A 12224-nucleotide genomic window follows, 5' to 3' on the forward strand; every position below is an offset into this window, starting at 1 on the left:
TTCAAAATATACCTTCCATTACTCTGTTTAGCATTTTCATTGTTGGGTAGGAACCTTTTAGGCTGTTTGTATCATTGAAAGTTTTTATTTCTCCTTCAACTATGGCATATAGTTTTGCTAGGTAGTAGTCTAGGTTGGCAGTTGTGGTCTTTTAGAACTTGGAGTTCAGTGTTCCAAACTCTTCAGTTTCCACTGAGAAATTAAGTGTTGTTCTCTGGTGGGTTTTTCTATGTGACTTGTATTTTCTTTTGTAGCTTTCAATGTATTTTCCTTATTCTGTATATTTAAGTGTTTTAACTATGATTGCTATAGGATGTTTCTTTTTTGGTCTTGTCTAGTTAAGAGTTCTTTTTGTTTCTTAGATCTAGTCAATGCCATTGACCTGGGATTCTTTTTCCTCATCTATACTTGTAATTCGAACAGTCCTAGGGGTTATCTCCTATTTCTTGCATATTCCTTTCCTATGTTTAAATTTTTTAATATTTTTTGCTTACTTGATATAGGTCCTGTGGTGGTTTGAATGAGAATGGCCCCCATGGGTTCTTATGTTTGAGGAGCTGGACTCCAGCTGGTGGAATAGTTTGAAAAGAGTTAGGAGGTGTGGGCTTGTTGGAGGTGTGTCACGTGGGCAGGTTTTGAGACTTCAAAAGCTTCCCACCACCCTCAAGGTGCTCTCTGCTTCTAGTCTGTGGGCTGGCATGTGTGCTCTCCACTTGTGCTCCAGTAGCATGCCTGCATGCTTCCTGCCACTGTGGTAATGGGTTTCTATCCCTCTGCAACTCAAGTTCCAACTGAACACTTCTTAGGTACTCTTGGTCATGGTGCTTCATCCAGCACTAGAAGAGTGATGGAAACATTTGTTTCATCTTTGAGTCTTGATAGTCTATCTTCTGCCAGACTCATTCTACTTATAAGGCTTCCCCCAATCTTCTCGTTGGGATATTGAGTTTTTCAATTCCATCTTCCTTTCAGCTTGTGTTCATATCAATGTTTCTATTAAATCCAGCTTTCAAATAGTGAATTATATCTATCATTTCATTCAGCCATGTATTTGTTTTTTTCTTGAACATCACTCAGGTGTTTATTGTTCTTTTGGAGGGTCAGTCAAGTGTTTATTTCTGTTTCTTTCAATTTCTTGAATTCTTTGATAGTTTATGATTGTTCCTGACATTCATCTAGGCAGTAGAGAACGCTTCTACAGGACTAGCAAGTTGGATGGAAGACATACTGTTTTTGTCTTTGTGATTTGACCCAGGAATGTAGACTTCTTTCTCTGCATATCTGATATGATAATCTGGGCTTCCTTTGATTTGGGGGCCAATGAAAGAGATGTGTGACCTAAGCTGGGCCAGGTAAAGCTGGTGGATAAGCTGTTTAATTGAACCTGGCTGGTAAATAAAATATAGCTCTCAAACCATGGGTCTGGAGCTATGGCTGAGGGTAGTAGAGACACAGTGTGCTAAGGAAATGACACAAGAGGAAAAGAGAGTTCACCAGGAAGGATGGCTCTCTAACAAAGCAGGTTGAAAGGCCACTAATCTGGAGCTAGTCCTGGGGGTATGCAGACTGCCACAGGCAGGGAGGGAATGGAGACAGGAAAAAGGGATGGAAAAGGGAAGAAGCGACTTACCCAACAAGGGCAGTTCACAAACAAAGAGGAGGCTCTCAGGCCATGGGTCTGGAGCTCAGCTTGTGGGTTTGAGGACAGTGGCAGGTCAGGGACACAAGGCAAAGGGGAGAAGTGACTTACCCAGCACAGGGCGTTAAAAGACCTTCCATGTGTCCTAAAAGCTTATGATGGCTGATCTCGGCTGTCATTGTAACATACCTGGGAAGAAGAACCTCAACTGAAGAACTGCCTCCATCAGAGTGGTATGTGGGCATGTCTGCAGGGCATTTCTTGATTGTTAATACCAAGTCCTTTGGGCAGTGCCATCCCCAGACAGGGTTCAGTGAAGTAAGCATCCGCTCACCTCTCAATCTCCATCTCACTAGAAGTGTGTCTTGTATACATGGTGTTCCATAGATAATGTGTGAGTGAATAAACAGCTTAAGGGCTTATAACTTCTCTAATAGTTAATCATTTTATTAAAATTAACTCTTAAAAACAGTGTCAAAGAATGCCAGACCAGTCTACTTAAATAGGCCAATTAAAATAAAACTCTAACAGATAACATTTCTTTTACACATGTATTTCACAGCATGAGTACCACATTGCCATCAGAGAAAGGTGCTTTATACCATTATGTTTTACTATTTACCACGTAGGCATTAAACATTCTCATTACATGATGAGACAATTTGCTGGTAAACACTTAAACACATACAGACACTGGTTTCAATATTGCAACATACTTTTGGTCATAATGAAGGAAATACATCAAAATATGACATTGGCTAGTATTTTACAAGCAAATAATATTTAACTCTGCATAGTTTATACAATAGGCTGTGGCAATAAATAATATCACCAATCTCACCAACTGGCCACAAAAGCCTAACATTCATTTAATTGATATGAAATGGTCTACTGGTGTAGCTTCAACACAGCCTTAAATGTGTCTTATTAACCTTAATTAAATACATGAAAAGAAAAAGTACTAAACTGGACTAAGAAGGTATGTTTTGCTTAACTACAAATACGCATGTCTAACATATTACATTCCTGACATAAAGGCAAATATTTTAATAGAAAAACTAGCAGTCCAAAAAATGTCAATGTGCAAATCGTGAGGAAAACATTGCATTTCAATTTGCACTCATTTGCAAGTTACAGTACTAGCTCGGTATAAACACTAACAGGAAAAATATTCAGCTGGGGAGAATGAGAATGACTGGGCACTGCTCCACAGTTAACAAGTGCTTCTGATGGTCTAGAGCATCTAACACCTCATGACTATCCTTCACTCAACAAAGGAGGCATGCTTCATCCATGATGAGAACAGGAAGAAAAACCTCAATCAGCAATGTTTTCTTCCTCAATTTGGTATAAAGGCCCTGTTCATTATTCTAACTTACTGTCAGCTAACCTCAAGTGTTTCTGAATCAGGTGTGTTACATGATGTAAAGAATAGCTTCCCTTCACACAATACAAGGTTGATTTTTTTTTAATGTGTCAGTGTTATGACAAGGTACATGCACTCTACCAACCTGGGGAGGCAACACTCAGGTAGAGTAAAGCCCTGCTTGCATCAGATTCAAATTCCACAGAGATTCTCTGATTGTTTTCAAGTTGTTAACAGTGTCTTGGAAAGCAGAACTGCCTAATTCTTGCATTACATCTTTTAACTGAGAGGTATATAAAAGTAAACCCCCAATCTTTCAAACTACAGAATGTCAAGAATTCTATTAGGGATGTTAAAAGCACTGGGCAGAACCCTGGTTTTCAGTGTGCCATCTGCACCACAGGAAAACAGTCGATTGTCCTGGCTGATGTCAATCTGCATGACTCCAGCTCCAATGTTCCGGAATATGGACTGCTTAGCATGTTCATTCTTAAATGAATGAATTAGGCCATGGCCTGTCAATCTCCACACCTAGTTTAAAAAGAAAATAAAAATGGTCAGTCATTAAAATGAGAGATCCAAAGTAAAAGTATGGCCCTCACTTCTGTTCCTTGGCCTAACTAATTACCTAAGTCCAATTTCCTGCTGACTGCTGCTTTCCTAACAGTCAGTATAAACACTAACAGGAAAAATATTCAGCTGCAAAGAATGAGAATGACTGGGCACTGCTCTACAGGGAGTGGTGACATTATCACTCACAAAAGTCACAGCCTATCCTTAGACTTAGTGCTTTTTCTTCCAAATTTCTCTCTTCACATTCTGTTATAGTTTTACATTTCACACACACATACATATATACATATATCTCACCAATTCAACCAAATATTTAATCTAATAAAATGTTTCCATGTGAAGCTAGATCTAATGCAAAATGAAAGTACTATGGTACTATCTCACTTACTTGGAAACATTCCCTCAGCTATGAGTACCAAGGACAGAGAGAGAGAAAAGGAAGAAAATCCCAAGGTACCAAATGAATTTTGTCAAATGTATCCATGTGTTAATTAAACCCACCCACTAGGGGCTAGTGGTAGACCTTGTTAGTAAGTGTTTGCCTAGCATCATGAAGTTCTGAGCTTAAATCTTCATCATTAGAAAACAAAAAAACCTCGAACATTTTACTCAAAACAAGTCCCTTGTATTACTATTTTGTGATGCTAGGGATGGAACCCAGAACCTTGCACATGTAAGCAGGTATTCTACCATTGAGTTGCACTCCAGCCCCTTCCAGATTCACAGCAATAATAACCTGAGAGTCCAGTGAATTTGATTATTAGCTGGATTTCCAAAGCAGAATGCTTTAGAAAGAGCCATACAGAAGTAAATTAGGGCTAGGTGGGGCTGGCATGTCAAGGGCATCCAGTACTCCACAAGGCTTTACTTCAATGCATCCATTTCAGACTACAGGGGTTGTGTTTTCTCTTTCCTAGCAGTCTGGACAACAGAAAAAGATTAGCATAGTTCGTTCCCACCTCCTGTGCTTACTTACTTTTATATTGCCTTCAGCAGAACCTGTAGTAAAGTACTCCTCACAGGGGTCCAGGGCTAAAGCTTTAATAGCCGAGTCATGTGCCTGGAAGGTGTGCATTAGCTGTCTCTGTCTAATGTCAAAAATGCAGATGTAACCTTTCCTGCCTCCAGAGATCAGAAGCTGTTGTTTGGGGGCATACTGAAGTACTGTGGCACCGTGGTCATGACATGTGAAACCTGGAAAGAGAAAAACACCAGGAGACTTTCCCCAAACAACATCCAGCTTTTGATTCTGATGTTTAAACTCACATTTAAAAATACAGGAGTTAATAGTGCACTTTTTCCATTCCAAGTGTTATGATTTGTTTAGAAAGTGTCTCCCAACAGGTTCATGTGTTGAGGATTTGTCCCCAGCTACCAGGGACAGGAATCCAACCACTAAGAGATAACAACCACGAGGGCTCTGGCTTCAGCTCTTGAGTCTACAGGGAAAGATTCCTAATTTGACAGCAGTACTGGGACACTGGAAGGTGGGCCGGGCTACAGGAATACATCACTGGAGGCATGTTTCCTTTGGACCATATTTTGCTATGGCCTTTCCTTTCACTCTGCTTCCTGTCTACCTGGAGGAGTGAGGGGGGCTGCCTCATCACATGTTCTCTGCTGGGATGTTTTACCTCCTCACAGCCCAGCAGACCATGAAGAGAAGCCTCTGGGACCCTTAACCACAACAAACTCTTCTTCCTTTAGTTGTTTCTGTCAGATATTCTGCACAGCCACAGAAGGACAATCAGGAAAACTAAAGAACATCCATCTTTTAAGTCATGGAATTCCTGAAACCCTATAATTATACCCATCAGATCAACATGAAACATGAACAAAAAAAAAAAAACGTGTTTAAAACCAAGTCCTAAATTCTGTGCCTCATACAAAGTAAGGGATTAGCACACTGACTCTCATTAGTGTGCACTGCATGTCCATTAATTTCAAGTGTTTCTAAGAGCACGGAGAAGCAGAAGAGGAACCCATCCTCAGTGGTGCGCTCACTCGCCTCATCACCACCCAGCAGCACTGACCCACCGGATGCTGTCCTCATCCAAAGATCCCTGTGACTAAGAACACTCAACCTCATCACCTGAATACTTCAGTCACAAGCTAAGGAGCTGTCCTTCTGCTACAGTCTGGACAAGTGTCTCCAGATGTTTCTGCCACCACTAGGTGGTAGCAGCACTCATGGAAGGAAGGGAGGTAACTCCTTGAAGAGGATCCCAATTCCTCTCCCCTCTGCTTCCTGGAGGTCGCAGGGAGAGCAGCTGCCTCCACCTCACGTTCCCCCGGTGAAGTACTTCCCACCAGACTCCAAGGACAAACAAGCTGGGGCTGAACCTGTGAGCCGAAATAAACCTCTTCTTTCTATACACAGTCCTCCACGTCAACCCACGAGCAAACACTGGGTTCATGAAGTAAAGTCAAACCTTGAGAGCATTCCTTCATAATGTGTCAAAAATCACACCTTAACTCACCGTGAATGAGGCTGTTTCCAGGTGATATTAATGTGTCCCAGAGGCATACATTTCTTTTAAAGAAATAACAAAGTACATCAGAAACAATTCATCTAAAACCATTAATAAGGACAAATTTTGTCAAGAAAAATATTTGTACTTATTTGAGATTTCCAACTAGAGTGAGGGTGGTTTCTCTTCTAAGAGTTTATCCTTTCCCAAACTCGGATCAGCTTGTTTCCTAAGGCCCTGTCATCACACCCCCAGCCCATTTCTTTCTGTTAGCCTTCTGCAGAAGAGGGAAATGACTTCCTCAGTAGAAGGGTACTTTCTATATCCCGGGGCGGTAATCACTTCAAGAGAGTGGGCACTATTCATAGCATGCAGTTAATGAAAACAGTGTGAGGGGAAATGCAAAGAATCATGACTACAGCATGCCAAATACTTGTTAGTTCTAAAGAACTTTATAAAGAGAGCTTTGAAAAGACTAAATCACTTCAGCATAGAATGATAAACGTTACTATAGACTACATTAGGAGAAATTTTTGTTTTGTTTCTTTCTGGTAAGGAAAGCCATTGTAAGGACTGTAAAACATTAAAAAAAATTCCTTGGATTAAAAAAAAAACCCTACTAAAAGAAATCCTTACTCTCTAGGAAAAATAGCTTATGCCTAAAATTTTATTCTTTTCTTTGTTTCTGTCAACCTACCTATTGTCATTGGACTGTCCAGATGTTGCAACTAGACTTGAAGAGGTGATAAATGCAAAGTCACTTGTGGCCTTACTGTGGCACTGCCAACTCTATAGGGAACAAAACAGAACCAATGTTATCTAAAAATCCAGTAGCAACTGAAATAATACAAATACTGTCCCACCAACAGCATGCTAGACTCATGAGTCAGATTATGTATTTTTAAATTTTACTTTTCATTTTTGTTGACTTTGATACAGGCTCTTGAAAGGATCTCAGGCTGCTTCAAACTCATGACCCTCACCTTCCCAAGTGACAGACCACCACACCCAACAACAACAGTGTTTTAAACTCCATCTGGGTGGGGAAAAGTGCTGCAGGTCCACACTGTGGGGTGGCCTGAGAGCCAGCCTCTTCCAGACTAAACAGCCTAACTCACTCTTCTTTAGAATGCAGATGTGCACTGTGTGCTTAGTACTCAGAACCTGCAGGCCACGGTGCACCTAGAGGCCACACTACCAGCTTTCCCTTCTTACTAAGTAGAAGGTAAGGCACAACACTTTACAGAATTTTTAATGTGCACAAAGAACAAAGAAGTCAGTATGAATTAGGTGTGACTGCCTTTCCCCATTTCTAATCCTCCCATTTCTTTTAGGTTAGTATTTATTTTTTGAGACTATAAAGTATTAAAAGTTGTAACAATTTGACCTTACAAATAAATTTTTTCCTATTGGATGAAGCATTATGTTTGTAATCATGTTTCTAATTCTCAGGACAAATTGCAAGCGTAAAATAGTTTAAAATTATCTTTCACGTTAGAAAGTCTTAAACTATTTGAGAATTCAGTGAAATCAAAAATAAATCTACGTAAGTCTCTGAAACTTCTAAGCTCTTTTCTTTTCTTTCCTTTTTGTTTTTTAGTTTTTTTGTTTGTTTTTGTTTTTTTTGAGACAGGGCTTCTCTGCATAACAATCCTGGCTGTTCTGGAACTTGCTTTGTAGACCAGGCTGGCCTTGAATTCACAGAGATCCACATGCCTCTGTCTCCCAAGTGCTGGGATCAAAGGTGTGAGCCACCACACCTGACAACTTCTAAGCTCTTAATTAAAATAGTTTACCATAAAGATTCAGTCTGGAGTTTAAAAAAAGTGATAGCAAGAGGACAGAGATATTTGCCAATTACTTTGATAATATCCAGTAAAACTTAGAACTAGTTGGTAGGTACACTGAATTAAAGGTTATATTCTTTAATCAGGCATAGTAACTTCTGTATACCTTTAATCCTAGCACTCAAGAGGCTGAATCAGACAGATCTCTTTGAGTTTGAGGCCAGGCTGTCAACAGAGCACGTTCCAAGACAGCCAACAGCTACATAGAAAGACCCTGTCTCAAAAAACCAATTAAGCGCACGCCTTTAATCCCAGCACTCAGGAGGCAGAGACAGGCGGATCTCTGTGAGTTTGAGGCCAGCCTGGTCTATGGAGCGAGATCCAGGAAAGGTGCAAAACTATACAGAGAAACTCTGTCTTGAAAAACCAAAAAAAAATTATAGTTTTTGGATTATAAGAAAAGAACAGGGCACTATAGTATATGCACTAACAGACACAATGATGGGTGTCTGTAGCATCAGATTCAAAAGTCAACCTGGGCTGCAGCAAGATTCTACCCCAAACTAAACAGATGAACTTACTAAAGACATCTGATTAGAAGAAGAGCACAAACAGTTTTAGTGCTGACAACCGTGAATACTTTGATAAATTAATAGTCTAAATCATAGTGAACAGTAACCTGAGGAGTAAACTCTACCTTGTCCATCTAACATAGGCTGTGCTGTAAGAGATGTAGTCAAGTTAACATTGTAGTCTAGATACAAACATCTACCTTTGCCATCTTTGTGCTCCCTATGTCCACCCAAGCTCTGCCAATCACAAACGCACTTCTCAAAGTAGTCCTGCACAAAGCCTATAAGCCTGAAACAACCCTAAAGACTCCTAAGAAGTTACAGCAATATGGGAAACTGTCCACTAAGCCAAGTATTCCTTTCCTGCTCTATCAGGTGATGAGAACAGAAATTTCAAAGTGAGGGCCCAAACGGAGGATGCTGGCCAGGGTATTTACAAATAAACAGGACATCAGGGTAGGAACAAATATGGCTGGTCTTTTAATAATTAATAAAAAATAAATAAAATTATTCCAAAATAAATAAATAAATAGGATATTATTCTGCACGAGCTGATCAGACTGAAGGCAAAACATGATTACTTGCATTTCTTAGAAGATATTATGGCAGTGTGCAGTGCACTAATCCAAAAGGAATATTCTTATCTCTTACATATAATGAAGGAGTTGGGAAGGGGAAAAACACAATCAAAACTTTGTTTTCTATAAAAAATATTTTTTAATAAAAATGTTCAAAAAAACCTATATACTCTAGAAAGGACAATTTAAAAGCATTTGAGTAATCTATCTGGACTCAAAAGGTTCCAAGCTTTCTGAGTCTCTATTTATTTATCTAATGCCAAAAGTCCCACCCAGGGCTGGAGAGCGCCCAGAGGTTAAGAGCATGCTTTGCTCTTCTTGGCATCCATGTGGTGGTTCACAACCATCTCTAAATTCAGTTCCAAGGCCTCTAACGCTCTCTTCTGACCTCTGGAGGTGCACATACACACATGCAGGCAAAACACATATAAGAAGAAAATGAACATATCTAATAAAAAAGTTTAAGCCCCACACAGGACCATGTCACCTTCCCCTCCTAGGCTACACCAATCTATGTCGTCAGGTATTTAACACAATATGGATAAATGTGTGAAGTAACCTTTTAGGACTAGAGTATAATCTGGTAAGAAGGAAAAATTCTGAAGGAAATTAGTGCTCAGAACCTATTTGAATCTTAATTATACTTAATAAAATCCTACAACTAAAATTTAGTCGTCATGAATAAAAACATTATATTTTAAAAAGAATTGTTTCCAATAAGGACAAAAGTACCATTAAAAAGGTATCCTGACTTGAGCTGTACACAGGGAAAATCCATGATTGCGCTTTAAGGTAAAAAGCAGTAAGCTGTTTGTTGTTGTTTGGTAATTTCTGTCTAAATTGAGGCAAGATGGATAACTCATGCTGGGCAGAACTGTCATTTCCCAACAGAAGCACTACCGAGATCCACTGTTACAAGCAGACACTTCATCTCTAACACTATGTTCTCTGCATGCACTCTGGGAATGTGAGGGGCACTTACCATGTAAGGTTTAGGATTCGATGCAGTTTGGTTGACTTGCCAGATACTCAGAAAACCCTCTCCATCTGCAACACCACACTGTAAGAATGGCATGAACATCAAACACAGACTCAGACTTACTGCTAGAGGGAAGATCAACCTAGAGATGGGAGACTTGTGGGACCCCACTTTACAGAGCGTCCTATGGCTGTGTCCACTGTGCTTCCCCTCCATCTTCTAAGTAAGTGTGCTCCACACCCGCCCCACTGCCCTCCCCTCCATCTTCTAAGTAAGTGTGCTCCACACCCGCCCCACTGCCCTCCCCTAAGCCTCCACAACACAGGGAGAGAGAAACTAGTGTCATTAAGACTCCAGCAAGCTGGGGTATGCTAACAGCACGTGGAGCAGAGGTAGTTTTCTTTCACGCAGGGCTGAAATGAATGACTGGATAAATGACGGCACTCAGTTTTGTGAATCTTTGTTTTTACTGTAAGGAAAAAGGCTACATAAACAGAATCCAATAAACTGACTGCTCAGTTCAACCTCAGGGTCATTAAACCTTTTGACAGAGTTTCAATCAGTATTTCCTCCTCAGCATTCACCACTAACTCCCAGGAACGCACCTTGTTGCCTTGTGAGTTAAAATACAACCTAGTAACTCTTGCATTGCCAGCTTGACGGAAACAGACAAGCTGCTGAGGTCGTGTCCATTCAAACATCCGGACACTGCCATCCTGGGCCCCTGTGAGATCTAAACACACAAGGTGGGGGGTAAGACTCAAGACTTTCAATAATTCCCATTCTTCAAATGAAAGACACTCAGAACCCTTAGATGACAAATAAACTACTCACAGTACTGATGGACAGGGTGTGAAGTCATTCTCTTCACATTGTGGAGGTTCCTTTTCATGAGCTTTAAAAGGAGGAAAATGGATTTACTCTGTATTTGGTCCAGAAGGGACGAGGAAGGACAAGCATCAGAGTGGTTCTCATGTCATTCATCCTCCTGAGAAACTAACTGAGATACACCCTGCTGAGGACTCTGGGACGTTTAACATACATTTGTGTGAATAGAAGCAATCACTTACAGGTCCTACAGCCCTACCCTGCGAAGACATTACAAACTGCTTCATCTAGTGACAAAGGGACTCTCTTCCAACTCCTCCCTCCCTAAGAACTATCAGATCTAGCTATGTAGCCTAGGCTAGCCTCAAATTTGCAATCTTCCCACCTCAGCCTTCTGCATGTGAGGACTACAAGCATGAACCACTGCACCCAGCTGGTATCCAGAGTCTTCAGAGCAGAGCATGAAATACTAGAGCTCCTTCAACTAGTGACCAAGAAGAATTAATCTTCAGTAATCTGAGGCAATTTTCCAACATAAATAGACATGAACTCCTCTTTGACTTTGTTTTACCATTCTGTGCCTCAGTTTGTTCATCTATAAAATGATACTGGAGGATAACATCCACTCTGAACTGTGGTTGATGTGTGAAAAGATCATGCACTACGGAAACTCAAAGTCAATCAGTTATTCTCATCTTTAGAATCATTTCTATGTCAAGTAACTTCAATGTACTGCTTGAGGAACCCATACCCAGAAACCACACGTGACTAGAAAGAAGACATACCACAGTAGCTCCCGTGCTGGTCTGCCCACTGCCTAGCCATGGCAGAGATGGAGGTGGATGCACTTGGCTCGTAGAATGGGAGGCTGCACCAGGCTGACACAGGGTTGTGGTAGAACCTCGATAATCAATATCATCTGAACTGTGGAAAACCATAGCATGTTACTCTGGAAGTTTTGTTCTCTCAACACAAATCCAACTAGAGATTTCATACAACCAGAAAAGATTCTCTTTAATGTTTTTTCTGAGGATACAGATTTAATAAGGGTTTACTTTTTTGTTTTGTTTTGTTTTTTGTTTTTTGTTTTTCAAGACAGGGTTTCTCTGTGTGACGGCTCTGGCTGTCCTGGATCTTGATTTGTATACCAGGCTGTAACTCACAGAGTGTGCCACAACTGCCTGGTTCTTTTTTTTTTTTTTTTTTTTTTTTTTTTTTTAATAGTTTTTTTTCTTTGGTAGTTAAACTATTTTAAAAAATAGAATAAATATCCATTGATTAAAAACTTAGGCACAGATCTGGGCAGTGGTAGCACACACATACACAGTCTAATGCATTATCTCTGTGAGTAGCTTTATTGCTACAAAATTAGAACAAGTGTTTGTTTTAGAGTATTTTAACCCTCTGTGAGGATTTATACACAGCCAACGG

The 12224-nt window shown here is 40.3% G+C and overlaps 1 protein-coding gene across 2 annotated transcripts in view; it reads right to left on the reverse strand.

The window, feature by feature from the left end:
* Positions 1-2065: 2065 nt before the first annotated feature.
* The window catches only part of Dmxl2 (Dmx like 2), a 129787-nt gene continuing 119628 nt past the window's right edge, over positions 2066-12224 (reverse strand). For both annotated transcript variants that reach the window (XM_059267903.1, XM_059267902.1), the window contains exons 37-44: positions 11579-11717; positions 10800-10860; positions 10571-10698; positions 9969-10046; positions 6747-6838; positions 6059-6111; positions 4555-4772; positions 2066-3536 (exon numbers count right to left, since the gene is read on the reverse strand). In XM_059267903.1, coding sequence (XP_059123886.1) covers positions 3327-3536; positions 4555-4772; positions 6059-6111; positions 6747-6838; positions 9969-10046; positions 10571-10698; positions 10800-10860; positions 11579-11717 — 979 coding nt within the window. In that variant the 3' untranslated portion in view covers positions 2066-3326. The remainder of the gene's footprint in view (positions 3537-4554; positions 4773-6058; positions 6112-6746; positions 6839-9968; positions 10047-10570; positions 10699-10799; positions 10861-11578; positions 11718-12224) is intronic.

Source organism: Peromyscus eremicus, chromosome 7 (genome assembly GCF_949786415.1).
Source record: "Peromyscus eremicus chromosome 7, PerEre_H2_v1, whole genome shotgun sequence".
NCBI classification, from domain to species: Eukaryota; Metazoa; Chordata; class Mammalia; order Rodentia; family Cricetidae; genus Peromyscus; species Peromyscus eremicus.